The sequence below is a fragment of the Triturus cristatus genome, chromosome 10, assembly GCF_964204655.1.
Source record: "Triturus cristatus chromosome 10, aTriCri1.1, whole genome shotgun sequence".
NCBI lineage: Eukaryota > Metazoa > Chordata > Amphibia > Caudata > Salamandridae > Triturus > Triturus cristatus.
The window spans coordinates 630,791,642-630,819,393 of NC_140593.1; the positions used below are offsets into that span (position 1 = coordinate 630,791,642).

Below are 27,752 nucleotides of genomic sequence, written 5' to 3' on the forward strand. Positions count from 1 at the left end.
ATTGTCTACGGGTGCTCGTGGAAAACAATTTTTATGGACTGGAATCTAGAAAATGCTAAAGTGATTCTGGTATTTTACTGCCTCTGGTGGTCGTTTTCTATCAAGAAAGTTAAATAGAGGCAGCTGCCAGAAAAATAAAAATAGGAAAATCCCTCAGTAGAAAGCAATTCTGGTATTTTACTGACCTCTACTGGTCGTTTTCTATCAGGACAGTTAAATAGAGGCAGTTTAACAAGCAGAAAGCAATTCTGGTATTTTACTGACCGCTACTGGCCGTTTTCTATCAAGACAGTTAAATAGAGGCAGTTGAACAGAAAAAAAGTCCCTAAGTGGAAGCAGACAAGTCCTAGGGATGATCTCCAGAGCCCACGAAGTACATAGACATATAAGTATATACTAAAGTATATACAAGAGCTCTCTAATGCTCGGCCTAATTTTCCTCCACCAACAATAACAGCATTAACTCAAGAAATTTATGTTCGGGTCAGAAGATGAAAACCACCACTAGAAGATGTAACTCGGCTAATTCAAACTCACAGGGCACAGACAAAATGTCACTATAGTAATGCTAAACTTGCCCAATTAATGCCCCAAAAAGCGAGTTAGTGAATTGTGGATACTATCAATTATTATCTCAAACCGAATCGAAGAACTGGAAAAAAAGAACGGTTGAAACTGAGGGAGTTACAGCAAAGAAGGCTAACCGAACTGACAATGGTGAAAAGGCAGTCCACAATATGCCTTTTTGAAATGGAGTACAGAGAAAATCATCGGCGTAGGAATAACTTTGAATTCTTTGTTTAAAGAAGACCTGCAGAGGAGTGATGCGTGCACATTTATTTTGGATTTATTTCAGAAGGTATTCCCAGATCTTGTTAAATGGGATTTTGACTCTCAAGTACAGTGTGCACACTGTCATCTGTTTCACAAAAATGACAGTGAAGGTGCAGAACATAAATTGATTCTGATTTACATAGGAAATTTGATTCTCAAGTAAGCAATTTATTTTCTAAAGCTGGACCGACTCCACCCTTCACTTGGTAATATCACATACATTTTGGCACTCAACAGTGGAAAGATGTCACCAGTTGCTGTTTTTAATGCCTTTGTTTCAGGAGCTCAGTGAGGAGGTATTTCTTCACGAGCCCCCAAGACGAAAATGTATTCATCAAAGAAGAACTTACATTTGTGAGAGACCGAATCCAAATAAAAAAACACCTTTGACAAACAAACCTCTTTCCTGCGATTGTGATGTGGAATAAGTTCTACACTTCAATCAAATAATCATGGTCACATCGCGTTCATAATAGGGGCTGAACTATATTGTATATCACAAATGTATATAATTTTATTTAATTCTGGGCTCTTTATTTCACTTTTCACTTCTCTGGAGTTTCAAAAACTCTTTTCTTTGTCTCTTCTAATCTTTTCTATTCTAGGAGTGAGGCGAGAGGTCTTGGTCTGTTTGGTTACCTTTATTTTCTGTCACTCCACTTGGCAACCTCAAAGTGGATGACTCTATCTTGAGGGGATGATGAACAGTGTGCTGTGGGACTGGGATGGTCTCAATCGGAGTAATGGATCGATGGGGGTGTCATCAAGAGCATGCAAAAGAGAAGCCAGCATTTGCAATGCAATAGGTCCCATATTTGCAAGAGTTAGAGCTGTTGGGATTGTAAATGATTGTCATTTATCTGTGTTTTGGTTTGGAGTGGAGTGGATGTATGTGGTTTGGAGTGGAACTATGTGGGTTGAATTGAATTTGTTAGTTGTGGAATTGTGTAGTGTTTAGTGTATTTGTGTGGAAATTATGTGACATGGTGTGCAGTGGAATTGTGTGGGTATTAAATTAGGTGGCGTTGGTGCTGTACCTTGTTGTCCCAAAGGCGGTGGTGGGTTACTTACAGCTGTTCTAGGAGCCCGATTCATGGGGGGGGGGGAGGAATTTTGAAACTCATTTGTTTTATGTGCCGGAGCAGAGAGGCAGTCATCCTGATTTTTTAAGCATAGGGATGCAGGCCATGCAAAACAAAAGAAAGACGTGCGGTCGCCTTGATTAAAGATATACCATGGCGGCCATGAATGGATCTAAATGTGTAGTGCGAAGTACAGCATATTCCTTGATTAGCGCAAGGCGTGCTGCATGTCGTACACCAAATGTAGCTGCTACATGGGGAAACGGAGCAAAGACACAGAATGTAAAACACTGACCGCACAAAGTAACAAGCATTTGCAATGCAATAGGTCTCGTACTTTCGCGAGTTTCAGCTATTGGCATTGTAAATGACAATGCCTTTTATTTATGTTTTAAATAAAAATAAAAGGCATTGTTATTTGCAATGTCAATAGCTCAAACTCACGTAAATGCGAGACCAATTGCATTGCAAATGCTTGTTATTTTTTTGGTAGGCACGGGGAGATTAAGTGATTTGCCCCGCTTCTTAGGATGTTAAGCTGACGCCAAGCTCTAACCTGGTTCCCCAGCTGCAAAGTCGGTATCTCTGACCGTTAGGCCATATCCTCTCTGTCACATTAAGGGGGTTTACTAGACCCATTTCTGCCTTCCAGGAGGTGGGGCGGTGTGTTTTCTATAGCAGGGCCCTACAGTCAGAAAGCATCGATTTACACAGAACCAATTCCCAGTAGCCAGCACTGAATAGGAAACGTGCAGCTTATTATCGCCCATCTTTTAGTGGATTTATTTAAACCTCTGATTACTTATTGAAAAACAGTTTAGGAGAGAAAGACAGCGGAGGTCTTTTGAGATGTTCACTCTGGAAGCAATAAATAAACGTAAACATTGAGTAGAAACACTGTCCTGAGTAATGGCATGTGCCCTTTTTATGAGTTTTAAATATATGTGTGTGCGTGTGTGCCTGTGTGTGTTTTATGTATAGATTCGTAGCAGGTGCGTCAAAGATCACAAGGGGCAGGATGTAGAAGAGAAATTATATGCAGGAGCAGGTTAAACAGTATTACTAAAACTAGGATGTGATTGGCGGGGGGGGGCATGACCTGGGCACTTTGCACTACACCAAATCGCACCGCTGGTTTGCACAATTTTTACTGTTTTAGCACATGGATATGAAGTGATACGCCCAGAATCTCACGATGTTCACGGCGAAGTGGCAAAGCCACGATTGTACCGCAGATCTACAGGTTCCCAGCTAATGGAGAAGGGGGCAGGGAGGGACATTGCGAGAACCACGGGGGGAGGGAGGGGTAAAGGGAGAGTGGGTGAGAAGAAGGGGATCGTGGGAATGAGAAAGGAACAAGCGGAAGAAGAATAAAGGGAGAAATGAGAAACAAAGAGAGGAAAGGAGACTTTAGAGAAGGAGACGGGAGAAAAGATGTTTATAAGAAGAGCCTGGAGAGAGAGGGAAGGAGAAGCTGCAGAAGAGAGGGAAAACAAGGCGAGATGCACAAAGAGGAGGGTACACGAGAGGAGACCAAGAAACATGGATGGGAGAAAGAGGAGAAACCAGAGGATGGCGGGAGATTGCAGTGTAGAGGAAGAGAAGCATGGAGAGCTACAAGTAATGGCGGAGGCAGAATGAAAGCAAAGGATGATTGAGTGAGAAGCGGAAGATGGCGCTGAGAGGGGAGAAGTAGATGAAAGAGGACACGAGAGAGAAGAACAGAAGAACGTTCGAGAGATGAGAATGTGCTAACGGAGAACCAAGTGGCAGGAGTCAGGCTATGAACAAAGGGATGGAGTGACGCTGCAAGGGCAGTCCAGGAGGTGTGGCTCGGGCGTGGACAGAGGGGACTGGTGTCACAGTGAGCAGAGAAAACTGTGAGACGCGGCAGAGCGTGGCGTGCGCGCTTGGCGGGGCGGGGGAGCGCATTCCAGGTGGGGGAGCGGACACTTTGAAGTATGATGCCGAGGGCGCCAGTGGGCTGAAGCGCTTCCCCAAACGGATTGCATGGCGGCACGATGCACGTGATTGTGCTCGCCATGCAATCCACTTTTGGGAGCACTTTGAAATGCCCCTCTTACTAAAGTCTTGCATTGCGATTGCGTAAACGCAATAGCTAGGTGAAACCTAAAAAGTGAGGCGAGCAGTTCCCAGGTGTTATTGTGCTCAGCTGATAAACAGCGAGAGGTTTGACACTCGCATTTGTCCCCTCAGAGAGGTGGTCATCCTTACTTTAAAGTACAGGAATGCCACGCTGTTCAGAACAAACAAATGCACGCTGCCCCCATGATAAAGATAAAGCACGGGCTGCCAAACTTGATCAGGGCTTAAATACTGGAACAAATATTAACTCCGATAGTGCTAATTTAAGTGCATCAAGTTGGAAATGTGGGCAAGAAGGCAGGCATTTTACCTTTCCACTTGTAGGAATGCTGCACCGTGCAAAAGGAAAGAGGCGCGCGGAAGCTTTGATTAAAGATAAACCATGGCGGTTGTAAATTGGTCTGCATGTGTAGTGCGAAGAACAGCACATTCCTTGATTAGAGCAAGGAGAGCTGCATGTCGTACACAAACTGCTACTCGGGGAAACAGAGCAAAGTCCCAGTATGTAAAACACTGACCGTACGAAGTAGAAAATAAGGCAAGCAGCACCCGGTTTTTGTGCTTGGCACTCTGCCGCGCGTCCGCCATACTTCAAAATAAACCTTGGCATGCCACAATGCATCAGTTTCCAAAAAACAGAGTTCTCCAAAACAATAGATAAAGAATGAAAGTGGAAGGAAACTTAACTTGGGCGGTGGTGCTCGGTGAAAAATGGAAGTGACATTTCCCTGCGTGAACCGGTTAGGAGCGACAGTGCTTATTGAATACAGCAGGTGTTCCAGACAGCGCGAGCTAAAAAGAATGAAAAACACAAATCCTGATAAATAGGATGCTTAAAAAAGAGGTGATTTATGGATGCTATCTGTTAGTAGCCTAGAAGTGCTTCTCACCATGTTTCTAGGTTCTAGAACAGTAAATCTACAATGTTTAAATGTCTTCAATATCACAAATTGAAATATACACTGATTAAATAGTCCCAATAATCTGCTACTTGTAAGAGAAGAGATAATACACTACAAATTGATTATAGTTTGTCTACTAGAGACGCATATTGCATAGTATGCTGAAATGGCATAGTCTGTAACACACAACAAATGTGTACCTCACAGCCTGCAATATTCATTCAAAAGATATAAAAACTAAAATAAGTATCTGGAGTGCAGCTGCCGATACTCTTGGCTGATGAGCTATGGTTCTTGTCAGCACTGGTATATACTGCTTTGTCATTTTAACTGTCCAAATAATGGCAATCCTGGTATATTTGATCACTTGGCTATAGAATTTGCAAGCTGGGCGATGGCGCCCATTTTTTTTGTAGGTCATTTTTAATAGTGGTCTTGAATATAAAAAATTACACAACTGATGTACATGCTCTACCTAGGATGAAAACAGTTAGATCCACTTCATTTAACTTGATAAATGTGCATGGATTAAGTGACCTATGAAGGTCACTGAAAGAGCAAATATATGGGCTATACTTATTTGTCTGTGGTCTATCGTTATTATATACTGATTGATATGTTTGCGCACGTTACAAATATAACTGGTGTGTCCTATGATAATTTCAGATCATAATCCCGTATTTATTCAAACCCTGTGTGATTCTACCCAAACTACTGAAAAGGTTGACTGTTTGATCATTAATTTTGGCTGGAATTTGAATACAGGAAATGCATGTTTAGTCACAAAAACACATTTCTAACGATTAATCTTCGATCGCGTCCCCATACACGTGTATGGGATACACTTAGAGCTACTATGGAGAACAAAAATAAAGGTCCACATGGTAGGTGAATTAGCTGTAACTGTATTAAGGTTAAGCGAAATAGTTCCTGCTAAAGCTATTCGAACGGGGGTCATAAAGAGAACAATTTATTTCAGCAAATGGTCATAACACAGGCATACATTGGCCGATATCATAGAGGGGAAGACTGCTGCATTATTTTTGTTGAAAAGAAGTCTTTAAGTAAAATATGGTGAGTTGGTCTGCTGAATGTTAGCATATGTAATAAAAACAGTAATATACAAAAAGTAAATTCTTAATTGAAGCATGAGGTCAACAGTTAAGCAAAGTTAAAATTCGTCAGCAGTTTCACCAGTTTTGTCAGTATCTATATACCAAGAAAGAGAAGTTTTGAAGGGTGAACTTGAATCACATATTACTCTTTTACAACTTGGTGATGATAAAGTCACACATCTCTGATGAAATATTACTCAGAAATATTACCCATGCTATTGAGTAGTGGCGAATCAACCACAGAAAGCTTAATACTCCTTGAAATGTTATAAAAAGTTCCCCCCAGCATTATCAATTATCGTCTTGCAAGTTGTTCAAAGTATGGACAAGATGGTAAAATACCATGTTCCTGGAATTCAATCAAAATTGCAGTTTCTTAAAGAAAGGAAAGTTGACAGAGTATGGGTCACACAGGCCTATTTCTTTTATTAACACAGACACCAAAATATTTGCAAAAATATTGGCATCAAGGCTCTGCAGAATAATTTCGCATTTAAGTAAGTCCTAACAGCATGGCTTGATTTCCGGGTGTGAAACAATCTCACATATAAACATTACAATTGCCTTAATAAATGACACTCATTGGACTGCGCAGTTGGTTGGTATGATCGTTTTTGAGGCCGAAAAGGTGATTATTATGAGCTGTCATGTCGATAGAGTAGGTTTCGAATATTTATATATTAGAAGAATGTGACGATGTGGACCCATATCACCCTTGCTATTTGCAATTCACTTGGAACTGATTCAGTCTCATCTTTGGAATCAGGCTACTATCCTAATCCCAATTAATGGGTTGATGTTGAAGCTATGAGCTTATGCTGAGGATATTGCATTTTATTCCCCATATGCTGTATCCAAGAAAAATCCGATAAAGAGAGAAGCTGAATGCTTCTGGTACCATTCTGGGTATTCATTGAATGTATATAAAACTCAAATTATTCCTAATTATAAAACAGTATACTTGACTTCTGCATTGTCCCAGTCACTGTGTTGTACACTTAAGGTATGAGGCTCTCTTTAAGCATTGTAATATATTAATTTAATGTGTCAATGGCATCATTTGTCCATGGGTTTGGTCAGCCAATGTAATTTAATTTAAATCCATATACTCCCAAAATTCTTATATATTTTCATATACATATTTGAATCCTTACCAAATTGTTTCCTCACTTGTCTTGTTTCTGTGATATGTACAAAAGTGTATTCTGATTAATTAAAATAATCGCATACAGTAAAGTAACAATTGGATGTGCGATGAGGCATGCACCATATCCTTTGTTCTTCAGTTAAAAACTCTCCATTTTGTGATCGACCCTTAGTAGAAACTTTGTGCAACTGCACTTTAAAATAGTGTCAGTCGGATTGAAGTATGCAAGAATTATTTGCTGATTAAAGCGAATTCCATGCTGGATAAAAGCCCTCCTCACGAGTTTTCTTCTGTCCTGCAGCAAAGCTGGGCATATACATACCAGATGGAGTAAGTTCTATTTGCACATCCCGCCAGGGGCATAGGAGACACTAAAATTCTGGGCGGGACAGGGACAACCTTGTTGACTTTCCAGTGAACCTATACAAATCACCACCCGTTAAACAAATACAATTGCATACTTTCGAAGTGAAATATTGAGAAAAGCAGGCATGTAGTCACAGTTTGCATGTATGCTTTATTGTTATTCACATTCATATAGTAATGAGACCTAATGTTTAAAAAAAACATGTATGTGAATCTTGCATCTTCATGCACAAAGCAAACAAAGGCCACTGACTTAGGGTGGGGGTGTCGTGTTTGCAAGTGCATTATGGTTTGGATAGTACCTGCTGCTGCATTCCTGATCTCAAGCAATTGTCAGGCAACAATAAAAATGTGAAGATAACTTCTGTGATTAATGTTCTTTATTGAGAGAGATCGAAAGTTTGTCTAGTTTTAAATCATGGTAAGGTAGCCACAGTGGGGTAATATGCCTGCTGCAAAGAACGTGTACCACGCAGATCACCAGATGCATATCATGTTAATAGGTCAGTGAGTTACTGCTTTTGTCTGAGAGATTCTTTTGGTATTTGCAGTTTGAGTTAAAATCCGAACCTTGAACAGTGAGCTATTAACCGTCATCAAAGAGCTGCATGAAAACTTCAAGGTATAGATTAGAACGTTATGATTTTTCCCCAGTCTTTCCCTATCCTAATGTTGGAAAATGGGTTCATTAGGATAGAAATCAATTCTGATAATTAAAGAGAACCCCCCAACCATGGTGTTATGTTTTAAATTCTGAGTTTGTGTTTCTCTAGTGTTGCAAAGCCACCCTGTGCCCTGGGCACTCCCCAACCTTTTGCTGACTGGTGGTACCGGACTGACTGACCCTGGCCTCTGCCTAAACCGCCAGTGCTGTTCTGAAAGAGACTCTTAAAAATACAGTGAAAACACCTACATACACTAGGGTGCACTATGGGTTAGGGTACCCCTATAATTGGCATGACCTCTCCTATAAGGCCCTAGTACATAATAGGGCAGGGGGATTAGAATTACCTTTTAAGTCCCTAGAATATAATAGGGCATGGCAGTTTAGATGCCAGCAGGCCTTTCTGCGCTTGCATGTGTGCACTGCTGAAGCCTGAGGTCAGTTTAAAAGTAGCCCGTGTTGTAGGACTGCATTTAAAATGCAAATTGTGCCCAAACTCGACTTTTGGGTTTGGGGAATTTACAAATTGATAGACTACAATGTTGGGGCAAAATTAAGTGGAAAAATGTTTTCCACTTAACTATGGCTGTATCATATTTGCCACATAATACACCATCTACTGCATAATCTAACGATTTCCCCAAAACAATTTTGTATCTCAAACGGATCACAAATTACTAAAAGAAATGTTACTTATGTTGCTGTGAAGTGTAGGGCCCTTTGCAAAGGTTAGTAAAGAAAACTATTGGTCCCAGACACTCCTAATTACACTCAAATGAATACCTGTAGGAGAGTGTAGTATGCAATCAATTCATACAACCGAAAATATATAATGTAAATGCACATTCAACAGGGAAAATCTCATAGATAAGAGGCCAACCATTGCTGCATAACTCCAGTGGCCCGAAAGCAGGCTGCACATGTTAAAATTGTTTGTGCATGAAGCAGAGACCAAGAAGTTTGCAAACTTAGGGGCCGATTACGATGGCAGGCGGACTTCAGTACGTCCGCCATCGAATCGGGGAATGGGACCGCTGGCCTTCAAGTTGGCGGCCCCACGATAGGCATTACAAAGCGACCGGCACTACAGCGTTCGCAGTGCCTATCTTTTACATTGCAGCAGGTGCTGCTGGCTGCATCATCCGCCTCAATGTAAAAAAGTGACATGTTACATATATCACTGCACTATGTGGCAGGCACAATGCGGTGCCTGCCACTGGTGCAGTGATATGTAGGGGGGCATCTATGATGCCCCCCAGGTCCCATGTCTGGGGGCCGGGTGTAAAGGAGCCTGCTACGGGCCCCCAATGTCCCTTTCGCCAGCTTTTCCATGGCGGGTGAACCGCCATTGATAGGCTGGCGGGTAAGGGGCATCGTAATCCCTACTGCGGTGCCCGATAGGCACCACCAGCATTGTAGGAACCACGAACTACGAGCCCCTCTGCCGCACCGGCGGGCTCAAGGAGCCCGTCGGGTGTGTGGCAGTTGGTCTTTCCGACCGCCAGGGAGCCACCCGCCATTGTAATATGCGGGCTGTTGATGCAGTCATCAATGGCGGTGGGACCGCCACCGACGGGGCGACGGGGCAGTCCCACCGCCATTATAATCACCCCCTAAGTTTGGTGTGCATGCAAATCCTACATTGCCAACTCCTGGCAAGTTGCACTACTAGTGCTGGAAAAAGGCCAATGGAGGTACCAATGGGTGAGGTGGACTGGCCTCAAGGGTCTTGTGACCTCAGTGACAGATTCACTGTCGATCTAGGGTGTGCTTCTTCGTATGCCTGCCCATAAGACTGGAAGTGAACTGCAGTATGGATTGTGGTGGACAGGCCTTCAAGGTTAAGTCGCACTTGCCACCGTTAGGGTCCACCTACGGGTGCTAAGACACATGTGTTTCTAAGGTCTATCGGGCCTTCTAAGGTGTAGCATCGGAATAAATTCTGTCAGGAGTGTGGTCTGGTGGACTGGTCATGAAGGCTGAACATGGTTCTCCAGTTCCAAATTCAGCAGCTCTGGCCAGAGTGCCACATTCTCTCCCACACTGAACACCATCCTGCCCCACTGAGAGAAACTCGCACTGCCTTCAGCTACAACTCAATTGTGCTGCGACTAAATTAAAATTATGCACTAGACAACAGTAAAATGCTGCCTGGAAAAAAATGAATAACACCCTGGAAAAAGCAAACACTCGTAGGGAATGCAAGAATAAGCAAAGAATGTGAACTGTAATCAGTAACAACATGGTTACCTTAACGGTTTTAAAGCTCATTATTCAGAAATCAGTAAGTGATTTTGCCTGAAAAGTTCAGGACATGGCTACATGACCATGAAGGGACCCGTTTCAATGTCCATTGCTTATATCCTTTCAAAATGTAAGCAGTTTGGTTTAAAAAAGACCACATCCCCGAACGCAGAGCCACATTTTATACGCTAAAATAATTAAAACAGTTGAAAACGATCATATTAAATGTTTCCACTCTACCCATCAACAGGTATTGCAGTCCCTTTAGGAATGGCGCACTTCCCCACCCTGGGAAAACAATGTTGTTCAAAGAAATAAAGATAAAAAGAAAGTAGCGCTTTCACTGGCAAACTGTGTAAAGTGGCGCTAATGTGTGTGGCTGTAAATAACAATCTGGCCTGTCTGCTGACCACTCTGTATTGCTTTATTTAGGTTTTTAATATGTTTTCTCTCCGTCCCGAGGTGTTTTTTTTTTCAAAATAGAAAACGGTCAGAAAATGAGGACATTTCCAGCCAAAGTGTTCCGCCTTCTTTGGATCCATTTCACAGGGGAACAAATAAAGAAAAGGAGAGGCAAGAGAGAGTAACTTAAGAGCTGCCTCTTGAAATCAGCACGTAAGCAGGAGCGAGACAGAGACAGAAAGAGATGGAGGAATAAAGAGAGGAGGGCAGCTGCCAGAGGCAGATCAGGAGTAGTGGACACGGACCTTGCCATGAAGGAAAAGAGACAGCGTTTTTTTTCCTTCTCTGCCCTTCCCAGAATGGCTGAGCCTTACTGCAGAATAACAAAAGGCAGAGGGCAGGTGGCCTCTTTGACTCCAGGCAGGTCAAGTGCAGGGGCCATTAGGTAGTGCTTTCGTGCCTAATGGCCCTGCTAATAACAGAAGGGAGAGGGGAAATTCTTTTGTCTCCTCGTCCCCCCCACCCTTGTCCCCCGTGTCCCCCCCACTCCAAAATCTGGGGGGGGGGAAATACCCCCCGCGTCCCACACACTTCCTACGCCCATCCCAGGTGAGTTTCCATGGGAGGCTATAATGAAGTGAGGATAAGCATCCAAAGCGAAAGATGAAGATCTTGCTTTTTTTAAAACAGGGAAGCCAGACTGGGAGTGGAGGAGTAGCTTCAACTTCTTATAGTGCTGTATCACCATCCAGGCATGCGATCTTTTTGATTGTGTCTCCTTATTTGCGACAATCAAAAGTTTCTTCATTGAGCAATTAATCAGTTTTGTACAATATGCTTAGATCCCAAAATGAGGCAAGATCAAAAGCTTGTAGAGCTGACTCCAGATACAGCCTGGCTTTTGTTGAAGGGCACTTGGCTATCATCGACCATAAAACTGTGTTAATGGAATACCCAGTTGTGGTTCTTAGCCTGTATCATCTTTTAATGTAGGCCCCCTGTCTGGCATATACTTGTTTACTTATCCCGAATTCCAAACTCATTTGGGCTGGCAAGGCATTTTTAGGAAAGTTAAAAATACCCTTTTACACTTTTAAAACTGTGTCCAGTAGCGCAGTATCGTGGCCTCGCAGAGCCTAACAGCCGTACGTTGATGTAGGTAAAAGCTTGCCATGATACAAGCTTTACAAATGGGGTAAGGCTAAGTCCCTTCAGAGCTCTGTACCAAGAACTGAAAGCCTGTAACAAAGCAATGCCTTTCTGTAGGGTCTGTAACTTCTGGGTCTAAATGGAACCATCTGCTGCAAACAGAACGCCTAGATATTTATACTCTTCCACAGTGTCCAGGGACTGGCTTTGAAAAAAACATTTTTTGTTTCTCTTGATACGTCTATTGATCACCATGACTTCAGATTTCGATTGATTTATCACCATCCCATTGGTTATAGAGTATTGATTTAGTGCATCAAGTTAGCATTGGAGGCTGATTTGCCGATTTTGTTTGGCTTAGCATGATCATAGGAGATTTGAAAGGCTCCAAGCTGTGGAGAATATGCGTTTACTTGTTTCAAGGTAGTGGTCATGTCTGCCTGAATAACCGTGGTGCCAGCACACATCCCTGCTTTAGGACTTGATGTGTGGCGATGCTTCTTGAAACTCAGGTGCCATCAACAATCTTGAGTCTTAGCCAGGTATTGGTATATAGTAATTGTATTGCCTGGAGCAGGTTTTGAGATATTCATCATTTCAATAGTTTGGACCAGAGAAGGTTATGGGGTACACAGTCAAATGCTGCCTTGAACTCGATGAAGCATACATTGAACGGTTGTCGCTTTGGGAACATTTGGTCTATGAATAGGGCCACAAGTGAAGCTGGCTTGGTTTAATGGAATTATGATGTGCTCAGAGGACCAAGTGCTTAATTCCTCAAGTATCTGTGAAATGAAATACTTTGATTCATTGTCAAGTAGGACTATTAAGCAATAACTATTGTGATGGAGCCTCTCCTGGGATCAGTGATGATGGTCCTGAGTGATGTAGTCAGTGTCTCTGACCAGTACCCTCTGTTGATCCACAGTCGCCTGGAGGATGCTATTAGGGCGTGGTGCTTCATCTCAATGGCCTTTTAAAAAATATTTTTTTGACTTTGGATTGAGTTAGCGTTGTTGTTCCAAATGATGAAGTATGATTGGCTACGAGAGTTGAGTGTACCTCTAAAAGTGGCAGTTTTGTAGTCTATGCCACCAGTGTCATCACTGTTTCTTCTTGTCCAATTATTTATGAGCGATCCCCAAGTGTCACAACTTGCGCCCATCCGTGTCTGGACCATGCCCAGTGCCTGGAATGCTGTTTCTTCACCTACCCTCCGCCACCCTGCCACACTCCTCCGTGCTCTCAACCCCAGTCCACACTCACCACACTGCACAACACAACATGGAAAGAACATTCTCATGCGCTCTCCCACACTGCAGACCCTCCACTCCCACGCCAACAAATCAGCCATTCGCTCAAGCTCACACAGACCAAACACCACCTACACAACTTGAAACACTCTCATGCATGCTCCTCAACAACCGCTTGCTCACTAAACACACCACGGATATATGGGACACCCTGCACGATGATGCTCCAAATCTGCCTGCTCTTCTTCACAGAAACATGGCTAAACTCAGCCTCTCCACCAGGCATTGTTACAACCATTCCCGTCGGCAACAAGATTGCCAGATAAGACCGTCCGCATCAGCCCAAAGGCGGAGTTATCATATCCAAAGATACCATCAGCTGAACCACCTACACGCCAACCCCACAAGCTACATGGAACACATCACGTTAAAGGTACACATCACACCCAACGTTTCTCTGAGTGGAACTCTTGTATTATGACTACCAGGACCCTGAACAAATTTTGCCAGCAACATCACTGACTTTGTCGCACCTCTAATCATCGTCAGCACCTCCATCCTCCTCAGAGACCTTAATTTTCACCTGGAAGACAGTGCCAACCCAAACACCACGGCCCTTCTAGAAAACCTTTAACTCGCCCAGTATGTTATCAAACCAACCTACATTGCCGGACAGCTGTAGGAACTGATTTTCTTCTCAAACAGCAACTTCACAGTCAACAGGCCAACAACTATGAGCAGGACAGACCATGCCCACATCCATTTCAGCATACCTATCCTGCACCACCATAGACCTAACACCATCTGAACCACCCGCAGCTCAAAAAGTGTCACAGAAGAGGAGTTTGCTTCTGCCCTCTATGCGCACTGTCCTGAGCACATTAGCAACTTGTCAAAAGCCATCAGTGACCTCAACAGCTAGACCACCACAAGCATCAACATCCTGGCTCCCCTCAAGCTCAAACCAAGGGCAAGAGTTCGACCACAGGCCAGTTGGTACTCAGAGGAACCTAGGCTGATGAAACATCGCTGCAAGCACCTGGAGCAAAAATGGATATCAAGTCATGACACTAAAAATAAAGGCATCTTCAAATCAGCTCTAAGATGCTACCACCAGCAGATACGTAACACCAAGCGTGCAGCCCTTGCAGATCGCATCAACGCCGGCTCTAACAACCAAAAATAAATCTTTGCATCATCAAAGATTCCACCACGCCTCCTGCCGCCTCATGCAACCTCACTCTCTCAAAAGACCTTTGCAGTAAGCTCTCTGAATTTTTCTGTAACAAAATCACCTTCTTATATAGCATCTTCGACCCTCAACTGGACCCAGTCATCGCCCCAACTCAGCTTCTTATCATGGCCAAAGAACAAACCCTGACTGTGTGACCCGCTGTTACCACTGTCTAAATGACTGCTCCCACTCGTGGGGCCCATGCGAGCCTGCCCCCACCACACCTTCACCAAAGGACTCCTAACAGTCCGTGAAGCACTAACACCCATACTCAACACTTCCATCGCATCAGCCATTCCTGGACACCTGGAAAGATGCCACAGTCATGCTCTTGCTCAAGAAGAAATCTGCCGACTCAGCCCGCTTTCCAACTACATACCTATATCCCTCACACCAAATACCGCAATGGGTTTAGAGAAACTAATCAACCGGCGCCTCACCAACCACCTCAGTAACCACCTGCTGCTCGATGCCACACAGGGCGGATTCAGGCCTAACCACACTACAGAAACAGCAATTCTCATCCCCACAGATGACCTCTGTTCCTTGACAGAGGAGACACTGCAGCCTTTATGCTCCTGGACCCCTCTGCAGCATTTGACACTGTCTCATACCCCATCCTTCTCCGGCGCCTTCATGAGATTGGCCTCCAAGGAACAGCTCTCCACTGGATATGCACTTTATTAAAGGCTAGATCACAAGCTGGCAGCTTAGCAACTTACTTCGCAGAAGCCCGCAAACGCCTGTGGAGTGCCTCAATGCTCATCGCTCTGTAACACCCTCTTCAACGTATACATGATCCCTCTGGCCAACATCATCCCAGCAGGAAACATCCTCTCCAATGCCTCGCAACTCATACTCTCCCTCTTTGATAAGACCCCTCAACACAAGAAACAAGTTTATTGCCTGCATGACAGAAATCGCTAACTGGATGAAAGTCAACTGTAGTGATCTTTGGCAAGAAACTTCACCATGGGACTATGTGGTGGCTGGCAGAACATGGACCTACATCCACACCAGGAACCTCGGAATAATCATGAACTGCAAACTGGATATGACTGTACAAGTCTGCGCCATCACTACATCCTCCTTCCACTCCCAAAGATGCTGGGGAATATCTTTAAATGGCTACCACGCAGCACTAGAAAAGTTAACTCATGCCCTAGTCACCAGTAAGTTGGACTATGGTAATGCACACTATGCTGGGACCACCAATCGACTCACTAGAAGACTACAAACCATCCATCACTCTGCAGCCAGTCTTATCCACAAAATCCCATGCAGAACTCTCATCACACCACACGTCTGGGACCTCCACTGGCTCCTGATGCTCATACGTTCACATTTCAAACTCCTCAATCACACATTCAAGGCACTATTCAACTTAGGTCCCTCCTACCTGAATAATCTCATCTCTTTCCACCACCCACCAAGACAACTCCACTCCGCAGGACTCCTACTCGCACACAACCCACACAGAACCAGATTAGACGGACATTCTCTTATATCGCTCCTAAAGCTGGGAATAGTCTTCCATTCTACAACAGAGCCTCTCCCTCACTTCCTGCATTCCCCAAGCAGTTGAAGACCTAGCTTTTACATTCACCATCCTGTCACAGGCAAGGCTAGGTACACACACCTGCTCAGTGCCAGAATAACCTCACAGGTGATGGTGCACTTTACAAATACACATAATAAATACACATAACATCGCTTTGACTGTAAGAGGGCCCTTGTACATCAATCGGGCCAGAAATCATCAGTTCGATGGTAAATGTGTAGTGGGCTTCTCTGGAATGAAAAATAGAAAAGCAGTGTGTAGAAGGCCGGCTCTCTATATGCTATGCCAAAAAGAGCTACAGTGTGCAAGGAGTCCAGTGAGTCCCCAAAGGTATGGCAGAGGTTAAAGTAGATAATACCTTACTCTCAATTTAGTGGTAGCTGGGCTGAGCAGTTAGGCTTATCAGTCGTGTGAATGAATTTGTTGCACACACTCATACAAGGCAGTAACACACACTCAATGACTTGACTATAGGCCAATGGTTGTAAAAATATTACTTTAGTTACTTTTATTTTAGGGAACCAAGTGAACTCAGTTACACACTGTTAGAAATGGCGATTTCTGGTTGGCTAGGGCTTGCGCCAAAGCCAGACAGAAACCACCACTCTAGTCAGGGCTGGGGAGTTGCACGCCAAAGATAACCCCTGCTCACCCCCTTGGTAGCTTGGCACGAGCAGTCAGGCTTATCCCGGAGGCGATGTGTAAAGCGTTTGTGCGCGCACACAGCAACAACACCCAAGGCCCACCACAAAAGAAACTCCACACAAGGTATTATATAAAAATAGCCTTTGTATTACCAAAACACATTAGATAAAAACACACACTTTACAATGTGCCAACAGGCACGGGCAGAGTTTACAAGGGATTATATGTACAGGGGACAGGACCACATGGACCACTGTCAGGAATTAGCACTTTGTAGAAATTAGCACTTAGAACATAGGAATAATGCTTAAGAACATAGCACAAAACAACACATGTAGCACACAACCAGTAACTACTGGTAACAGGTAAGTGTCACCTACGCAACCCTAACCACCTTAGGAAAATGTCACGCAGGGAACCAGGACCTCACTAGCACCACCTGTACTAGGAGAAAACAACCACCTAAGTATCAAAATACCTGTAGGGGTAATAGCACGTTACACATGATGCATCACAACACATTCAGAGGTGTAGGGAAGGAAAACACATGATGCATAACATACATTCAGCGGTGTAAACACAAGGCACATAACGCATAAAAACACATTCAGAGGTGCAGGTCAGGAACAATAGCGCAAGAACTCACATAAACCACCACCTGTGGCAGTCCCTAGGCCAACTGGCCTTGTCAGGGCTAGGACGCCCTGTGTCTCAATGTCCGGGGGGCCTAAACGTGGCAGCTGCCCACTAAGTGCTGGGCAGCTGGGGAAATACTGGGGCACCACTGTGCCTTCCAAACCAAATATGCAGCACTCGCGTGGAGACTCCCTGGGCTCTAACCACACGAAATGCCCCCTAGAGCCTCCGTGGCTCTAAACAAACAATGCGCCGTCGTTGGAGTCCCTCTATACTCTGAGCAACAAATAATGCCCCCTTGAAGGCAGTAGCCCTTCTGGGCCTTGAACAGATAATGCCCCACGTTGTCGGAGCGCACCAGCGCTCTAAGATGACGGGCCCCACGTTGGAGACTGTCAGGGCTCTTATAACACTTTTGCCCCCGACGTTGGAGTCTCTCTGGGCTCTGCATCAAGCAGGCCCCCTGTAACGTGGGAGCCTCAGGGCTCTAAACAAATACCCGCCCCGTTGTGGGAGCCTCGGAGCTCAAGAACCAATGCCCCCAAACGTTTAGAGCGTCCAAGCGCTCTGCAATGGAGAATACTGGCCTCACGGAGCCCACCGGGCCCTCCCCTACTCACCGGGCCGCTCGCAGGGGGGACTCCGTTCCTCTCTCCGCCGGTCTGTACTTCGCTTAGGGAGCCTCCGGGGCTCCCGTCACACTGGACTCTTCCTGAGCAGTGCGATGCGTCACCAGAGAGCTCCCGCTCCTCGGGGCTCTCTCGCTCTCCGTGGTTCTTCCTGCTTCGTCTGGGACATCGCGGGGTAGGCTCCCGGCTACTTCCTGGTTGGGCCACGCCCCTGTCCCAGTCAGCGCTGCCTGACTTCCTGGGCTTCCCCGGCGATAATTCCCTGGTCGTAAGAGGGGTGGGCTCCCTCGTAATCGTTACAAATAAGCGGGGTGGGCACCCGCAACTAAATAATCAAATAAGCGGGGTGGGCACCCGCCAACGAGCACACAATGCGGGGTTAGCACCCGCTTCACTTTCCGGCAACACGAGGGGGGATCCCCACGCCGGGGATTCCCTCGTTTAGGAAACACAATTCGGTGCGGCAGAGGCGTCACCGAAGCGCTCTCTCAGCGCTGGGGTCCAAAATAAAGCGCTCCTAGCGCTATAAAGCAAATAAAAGCGCTCCCAGGCGCTTAGGGATAAAAACAAGATCCAGAAACAAAGTCTTCAGATGCAGGGGGCAAGGACTGGTCCCAGGGGCCAGCTCACAGGGCCCTCCAGCAGGGAGGCAGTCCCCAGTGGCGGTCTCTCCTGGCGCCCAGCAGCAGCAGGCCCCCCTCAAATTAGGATCAGCAAGAGAACAAATTGTAAGGGGACACAGCCCCGTCTTATACTGTAAAACCCTTTGTTCTTGGTTCAGGGTGAGGGGGAAAACCAGTCGCAGCTGGTTGGGGAGCACCCTTGATGTGCTCAGCCCCTCACTCTATTCACTGGCAGGGCTAGGGTCGTCAGTCGCACCACAGGGGCGGAGCCAGCATTTTGTGAGGAAAGCTCTGCCCTATTCAGGTCCAAGGTGCACTCCTCCCCAGCCATCAGCATGCTAATCTCACACTCACCACTGGGGCAGACTCAACCAGACTCCTGGAGCCAGGCTCACCAGCCAGCTCCAGCCAATCACACGCCAGACACATTTTACACTAATACCAACTCCTAGAAGTGGCACTTCCGCACATGACATAATCACGCATTATACATCATTGCGAAGCATTCAATCCCACGAGTCCGCACATACCAAACTCAAGCCTGCACACCCCACGCATCAGGAACTACCAGGGACACATACATTCCACATGCATTCCTATGGGAGGGCAGGCCTATCTCACCACATGCACTCAGAGTGCGCACGCACTTTACTCTGGGACACAGGGAAAGTGCGCAGAAACCAAAAATCACTACCACCAGGTCACCAATAAAAGCAAAAAGTTCAGGGGTGAACCTGCCAGAAGGGCCAAGTCCAACACACACAAGTAGACTTTCCAATTATGCAATATTTTCAATATTATTGACAATAGGTTTGTATAGCATCAACTAATACTTTTCATGTAAATCGAACTCGTTTTAGTCTAGTAGAAGATAGTTTGTATACAGGCTACCACTGAGCGCAGTGTCAGTCGTGGGGGCTGTGCCCACTCGAAAGGGGCAGAATTCAGTATCCGCGCCTGAGGGGGTCGATACCGGCAATGATATTTACCCTTGTGGTCGGCGGGATAGATTTCAACAATAGCCCGATACAAGTACCATCTCGGTTGCAGGCGGGCAGTTGCTGTAGATCAAATGGGTTTCCACCACCATCTGACCCTCCTGGGGGGTCTCAGACCGCGCCAGGAGGAGGCCAACAGGGCCATTTGTATGGGCTTTCGGGCATGGGGCTGTGAACAGCTGTGGTCGTGGGATCGGGAGGATCCCTCGAGGTTGTGGAGGCCGTCCGGCTGCAGTACTTTCTTCTGGCAGGGCAGAGTTGCTTCGGCACAAGTGCCGGTCCTCTAGTGCGAAGGGAGGTTCTTTGCACTTTTGCGAAGGTTGCAGGGTCTCTGGGTTTTCTTGGAGGCTGGGCAGGGTTTCTGGAAGGACAGCAGGTCCCGTGGTTGAACTGGGTGCAGGTGGCTGGAGTTCTTGCCAGGTTCAGTCTGCAGAGATTCAGTTCTTGGTCCAGCAGGGGTCCTGGTAAGGCTTCTTCTTTGCTCTGTCAAATCTGAGGAACAAGGTTCAAAGAAGCCCTTAAATACTACATTTAAGGGTGTTACTAAGGTCGGGAGGGGCAGTAGCCAATGGTTACTGTCCCGTAGGGTGACTACACCCTTTGGAGAGGGGGACAATTCAAGGTGGAGATATTCAGAGACATGAGATCACCTCATCCACCTGTGACCCTAGGGATGTGCCAGGCTGAGGTGGGCACTCGTACTCTGTTTACTAATTTTCCTGCCTGTCCTACAACCAAAAGTGGGACACAGACTGGGGGGTGGTTATCTCCACTAGCTGGAGCTGCTCAAATCAGCAAATCACAAGGTGAGGCTTTAAGGCTCACCGCCAAGTGTCGCTGTTCCTGCGCAGGTGAGGTGTGAAGCACCTCCATCCAGAGCAGGCTTTGTTCCTCAATTCAGAGTAAAAAGGCTCTCACCCAATGAGATCAGAAACCTGTCTGGTTCTGGCTGGCCAGCGGGGACCAGTCTGCCAATACACTAGGAGTTGGTCGTTTTTCAAGGGACATCTCAAAAATGCCCAATGAGTGCACTTTATAATCTATCCAACACTGGCATCAGTGTGGATTTATTATGCTGAGAAGTTTGGTACCAAACTTCCCAGTTTTTATTAAAGCCATCATAGAGCTGTGAAGTTCGTAATGACAAACTCCCAGCCCATGTACTCAAAATGGCTTGACGTCACTTACAATGTCTGTGAATGGCCCAGTACTGTAGGGACATAATGCTCACACAGCTACGCCCTCACTTGTGGTATGGTGCACCCTGCCATAGGGCTGTACGGCCTACTAGAGGGGTGACTTACCCATGCCATAGGCAGTGTTGGTGGGCATGGCACACAGGTGTGTGTACCATGTCTACTCTTCAGTTTGGTCTGCACCAAAACATGCAGCCTGCGATGGCAGTGTGTGGGTGTTAAGGTGAGGGGTCTCTGAGGGTGGCATACTACTTGCTGCAGCCCTTACAGGCCCTTCCTGGTCAAATGAACCTTCACCTGGTGGATAGTTCTGTGTTAAGATAAGCTATGGGCTAACCAATAAGCAAGCCCCAGGAGGCTAGCACACTCATTTCACCAGAGCAAATACTGCTTCCACTGAGCAGGCATACGTTGTGTCAGCCTTAGACATCTTCAAGGCTTCTACGTGGGCATCCTCTTACACTCTGTCACAAACCACTACGGCGTGGATAGCCAGGTCTGGTGGGAGGGTCACTTCGCTCAATTGTTCCTGTAGGATTTCCTAGTTGGAGTCATTCCATAGACACACCACCTGAGGAGGTACTGCTTTGGTATCTATTCAAAAGCTTCAGAACCTGGATTAAAGAGTCTATCAGTAGAACAAGTTACTTACCTTCCATTACACTTTTTCTGGTTCACTAGTTGCCACTAGACCAAGCATACCCCTTAACTTGGCTTCCAGCCCAGTTATATAATTCTCTTCTAGCTCCAAACTGTAGTCTTTCCACCTTGAACACAACTGCATTGTTTGCTATGGTAAAGAAAATTGGAAATCCATTTTGCTGTATGAATGGAAATACCTATCTTATTTCCCTGCTTGCCATTTATTATCTGTTCAAGATCCACATTCACCTCCTCTTTAGGATGTACAATCCTATGAACATCTGTAGCTGACATCTAATATACTGTATGCATATATTGTAGTGCTCCAGTAGCCCACTATTTGCATAAGTGATAGCCTGATACTTTGCTTGTTCATTACTATTCTAAGTAGTAAGGACCATGTTACCCAAGTAATGCAGGTTTTGTCTTTTTCGAAATTAGGTTTTATACTCTCTGCGAGGAACATGAACCGACTCTTCTCCTGATAAAGACATCCGCCAAAGAGGTGTGTGAGTGATAAGGATCAAAGTGGTATTTGGAGCCTTTTGGGGGGGGGAAAAGTTGTCCTAAATTTGTTTCTCGTTCAGGTCTGTGGAGCATTCCTGTCGACTGCCTGGGATCAGCGTAAAAAAGGTGGTAACAAGTTGAGTTTCTTTGGTACGGGAGAGTGTTTCGTGTTCAAGGTAAGAGTTTTCATTCTGCTGATTTGAGAGTTGACACTGCATGTGTGTAGAAAAGGACTGAAGAACAGAGAACAAAAATGCTTAACAGTGCTGTGCATGGATTGTGTGAGTGTTTAAAATGAAGACCCCTTGTGTTCTGTAAATCTGGGTTTACTGTGGTTGGGGAAGTGACTTGTTTTTTAATTGAGGCACTCCTTGTGCATGATGTGTCCAATCTGATTCATGTTTTAGCATAGAGAAGGCAATGAGAAATAGTCGGCCTCTCCTATTCAGACTGTGTAGGTACCATGCCAACTAGTTGTGGACCCGGAATTGCATCTCCACAGTGGAAGAAGCATTTTATAAGAAAGAATGGGAAAATAGTGGTCTGATTAACTGCCTTCGTAGGAGAAATGCACTGATTTAAGGGACATTTTTTTTCCTGGTACCTGATGAGTCGACTTATCTGGGACTTGAAGTTAAGGTTCAGGGAGTAGCATCATCCAACCCAGAAAAACACAATCCTTTAGAGACTAAACATTTCACAGGTCCTCCAAAGACGATGGGCTTTTAATTATGGTAAAACAAAAATTCTGTTTTTTGAGGCCTCAGTTAACCACTATATATGAGAACGTGTTTTTCTGTCTTGACTGTGATGGCTTTGGGACTTTGTACAAAAGTGGTGTGTACTTCTCCATACCTGGATTTATTTCGATTTCACCTCCATCTGCACCTGTGACAGTGTGTAGTTTCATGAATAATTGAGTCTACCTTCTCCTGTGTTCACCTTCCATGTTTACGCCCATTGAAATTCCTTCCCATCCCCAGTGTTTGGATCTCACTTTGTTTCATAGTTTAAAGATTTAAGAGAGACGGCCTACTTTACAAAGAGAAGCTAAGTTCTTAGTTTCCAGCACAAGGCCAAATATCTATCTCAGCCTCCGGGTGGTACTGGTAAAAGTGCAGTTACCTGGAGGCATTGGCTGCTACAGACTCCACCCCTTCAGCCATCCAGACACAGCAGGTAGCTACTTGCGAGTATGTGTTTGCAGCACCTCCTCACTCTCATCACATATTTGTGGAAAAATATGGTGATTTAGAGTCATATCCACTCCATGATGCTTGAGGTGGCTGGACAGCAACCATTTCGTGATAGTGGCCTACCTCACTTAACTTTGACAAGGATTGTTGTCTCAGGAACGTTGTGCTCCTTGAAATATATTTGAGACCAGAATATATTAAGCACCTCGTCTGGCGACGCAAGATCCATTTGACCCTGTTAGCGACTTTGTCACTGTGCTTTCTTATTGCCTGGTCCTTTCTTAGACACCTTGCGCGTCAAGCTATGGTCAAAAGAAATCACCCTATTTCTTCTTTTTTTGACTCCTACTGGCAGTTGACCTCACAAATTCATTTCCTCTATCTATCTTGTGTGACTGGATCCTGAGAACATTTTACACCTTTGATTCCTGGAAGAAAGTCTTGCCTAATTTAATCTTTATTTTCTCTTGATGTCTTAAGAACACATGCTTCTGTGTAATATGTTTCCAGCTTTTTTGAGACTTTTTTCCATTAAAAATGCCATTTTGCCCCTGTTATAGGAGGGAGAAATCTGCTACAGACCCTCATAATGTCTGTGTGGGAACTTTCCTCTTTTCTTCTTCTCATGCTGCCAAAGAGGGTGAGTTGTGACAGATTGTGAAAAGAAAGCTTAAGGACAAGGAAGGCGCTTATGTCAGAGGCAGACATAGACATGCAATACCAGGAAAAGAAGGAATGTTGGATACCCCAAAGAGACTGCTCTAGTTCTTCTAGCAAACCCCACAGAGGGTGATACAATGACAAAAATGGTGAGAAAAAAGAATAGAAACATCATTGCCCTTTCTCACCACCGGCTGACTCGTTCGTAGTTGAAAGTTTTGGTGTCTCAAACAAGTCCATTGGCACTGACATGCTTGCCGTCCTAAGTATTGATGTTGAGACGACCTTGGACACAATTCCTCAAGATGTACTATGGCCCCACTGATGTCAAGGCATTCAAGACAACCAATGGTGTCCTGCTTATCATCGATGCAGTCCACAGGTTCCAAGTCGCCACAACACTCATCGACTGCGCCGTCAGCGTGAAGGCCTCTCTCGAAGTCACCCTGAAGATCGACTTTGAGAATCTTGACGTTTATCCCAACTACAAAAAAGAAATTAAGACTGTCTCCAGGCATTCAACCACCTCACTCCCTCCAGGACTACAGAGGCTTATGATCCCTGCTGAAGATTCCCTGCAGGTTCTTACGGAATCCCTCAATCTGCTGAAAACTCTTCTGGAATCTCTACTTACTCTGGTGGTAGATTTTCTTGAGCTAGCAGTAAAATATTTCTTCTCCAGTATTGGGGTGTCTTTCATAGATTCACATGCTTGAATATTCCCCGTCGTCGGAGTGGGAGTCCCACGGTAAATAATATAGCAATATATACCAATATATACAGTCATAATATATATATATATATATATATATATATATATATATATATATATTCTTTTCCAACACAACCCGCTTCAGGAATCATGGGCGCTCTGCGGTGGTGCGTTCGAGGTACGGCAGGGTTAAGCCGTTGTAATATCCACTTCGTTTACCCACACAGGTTTCCTCGCGCACTCCCAGAAGGACAAACAGCTTCACCAATGATCGTTTTTTATAATTCCTTTACTTTCAGCATGCCAGATACAAAAAGACAAACTCTACGCGTTTCAGTCTCAGCAGAGACCTTGCTCACGAGTCTAGCGGTTGCTCAAAGGTAGTCAAGTTTTTTAAACATACAAACAAATCAATTAGTGACATCACTTCCTGAGACAGTGCTGCTTGGCATTCTGGTAATTGTAGTGTCCAATACATTTTCTGACAAAACCCAACATTTTCCAACCCAAATAAAGTTCGTTATAAACAAGAGTAGGAATGTAAAAACCCATTCCATAGGCTTATGCGTCTTTCTGTACATTTCAGGTCATTGAAACCATGCAATGTTACGATAACTATGATAGACATTTGTAATGATAATGGTGCATAGCTTAGTCTACGGGAATGTTAACAGTGTCTGATCACCGTTTAATTATTCACTTTCTACTAAACATAGTAGTAAACCACAGATTTCTTTTACAGTGAGTCATAATGTTACACCGTGGTGATCTTATATTGAGGATTGGAATTGTTGATTTTGAACATAAATCAAGCCCTCTAGTGGGCAGTATTCTACAACTTGTGATATGAAGGCACTGTCTCTCATAGTGAAAAAAGAAGAAATAAGAAGAAAAAAATGTGAAACATACAGTAATGTAATGAACCTAAAAGTGTAAAAATGTAGGGGGCCAATGTCAGTGTCCTTGGTCAATTCTGACCCTTTCCTTGATGATTTAGGATGGCATAATTAAAGATGGTAATGAAGTTCCTCATCCTGATTTAAACCAAAAGGAGTCAGAGTCCTGAAATTCAAAATGTGTTTAGATTCTTTTTGCCGAAGAGTTTTCTCTCGGTCTCCTCCCCGTGGATGTATTCCTACGGATTCCACTGCATAGAATTTCAAGTCCTTCCATCTTCCTCCATGCTCCTTCTCCATATGCTTTGCGACAGCATTACTCCTGTCAGTGTTGACGGTGGCACGAACATGTTCCAAGATACGTTTTTTCAGTTCGCACTTGGTACTTCCAACGTACTTTAGTGGGCAGGGACATTCGATGATGTATATGACGAATTGGCTTTTGCAATTGATTAGTTGTTGAATTTTCCATTTGCGTTTATTAGCCATCACCACCTCCTTGGTATTCTGAGCAATGGGGCATACCTTACAGCTCGTACATTTATAGAATCCTTTAGGTTTTAACCAGGTTTCTTTTTTGTTCTGATGTTTGAAGTGGCTGTGGATCAATTGATCCCTAAGGTTTCTGGTTCGTCTGTAGGTAATGTTGGGATGATCACCTACAATTGATGACATTGTTGGATCCATGTGTAAAATGTGCCACCATCAATCAACACCCGGGGAAGGGGCAGAGGACGTGGAGGTGCCCGCAGAAACGCACAAGAAGAGGAAAGCGGAAACACAAATTCCAGCACTACTCGAGTGGGAACAATGACGAGGAGCATGCGACAGAAATGGAATTAACAGACTCACAAGAAGTCGTCGCAAGTGAGAATCAAGAACTACAAGTAATCAACCTCTCCAAAAAGACACTGACCGAAATGGAAATAAAACTTCTCCAACGCGGTTTGAATTTCTGTCCCACCACCGGCATCGATATAGCTGAAACAAGAATTGATCTATATAAATACGTTCGCAAAATTAAACTAGCAAAATTGTTTGTTGAAAACCCTGGTCTGGATAAACATCGAAAGATCACCCAAATACCAGAAATGGAACTGCTGGCACAAGATGCAGAAAACTTTGTTACTCTGATGGAACTAGACAAAAATCCTGCACATGAGAAAGGTGACGTACGAACCTACTGTAACCAATTGGGAGCTGGCTGCAGCAGTAAAAAACCGAAGTCTAAATTCTATCCACAACTACCACAAGGCAACAAAATTGATTTATTTCATGAGTGTGTTATCAAAGACCTTTACAAAATTAACCACTCCAAGAAACTTGACAATCTCTCACATAAAGAACGCAATGCCTTAACTGATCTATAAAATGATGATACCATTGAAATAAAGATGGCAGATAAAGGAGGTAACGTCATCATCCTACAGAAAGAAGCATATGTTAAAGAAGCATATTCACAATTGGAAAACAAAGAATATTATGAGAAATTGAAAACCAACCCCACCAAAAGATGGAAGGAGGAACTAGATTTGAAATTGGATCTGTGGAGCAAACAAAATCTATTGAATGAGGAAGAAGTAAAATATCTGAAAATGGAACACCCTAAAATGGCTACAATATACTTTCTTCCAAAAATCCACAAACATCCGACGAAACCACCGGGAAGGCCTATAATTTCAGCAAAAGGAGCCCTACTCGAACCAATGGCCAATTTCCTGGATGTTTTCCTACTACCATATGTGAAGGGGTTATCTTCTTACCTACAAGACACAGGAGATTTGTTAAGACACCTACAAAACACCCCATGGCAAGCGTCCTATAAATTAGTAACAATGGATGTAATATCATTGTACTCAAACATTCAGAATGATATTGGATTGAAGGCATGTAAACAATTCCTGGCTGAAAGAAACATACAATTCTCTGACCACAACGAGATGTTATTACAAATGATACAGCTATGCCTTGAACAAAATACATTCATGTTCGGCGAGGAGATCTACCGCCAAGTAAAAGGTACGGCTATGGGCTTTTCATTCAGCCCATCGTATGCCTGTTTGACTATGGGCGTATGGGAAAAAGCATGGGCATGGAGCCAAGAGAACGACACCTATGTGAATAAAACCATAGCTTGGTTTAGGTATATAGACGACCTATTGATCATCTGGGATGGAACAAATAGCGAGTTTGCAGAATATTTTGAAATCTTGAACAACTCCAACTTCAAATTGAAATTCACATACAATATCAGTGACGAAAAAGTGGTGTTTTTGGACACTGTAATTTACATTGTAGACAACACTGTACACACCACTCTACATCGCAAAGACACTGCAACAAATGCAGTACT

The 27,752-nt window shown here is 44.5% G+C and overlaps 1 protein-coding gene across 4 annotated transcripts in view; it reads left to right on the forward strand.

The window, feature by feature from the left end:
- Positions 1-27,752, forward strand: part of TBC1D24 (TBC1 domain family member 24) — a 661,683-nt gene that overhangs the window by 389,373 nt on the left and 244,558 nt on the right. For all 4 annotated transcript variants that reach the window (XM_085632168.1, XM_085632169.1, XM_085632171.1 and 1 more), the window contains 2 exons: positions 21,870-21,933; positions 22,016-22,111. In XM_085632168.1, coding sequence (XP_085488294.1) covers positions 21,870-21,933; positions 22,016-22,111 — 160 coding nt within the window. The remainder of the gene's footprint in view (positions 1-21,869; positions 21,934-22,015; positions 22,112-27,752) is intronic.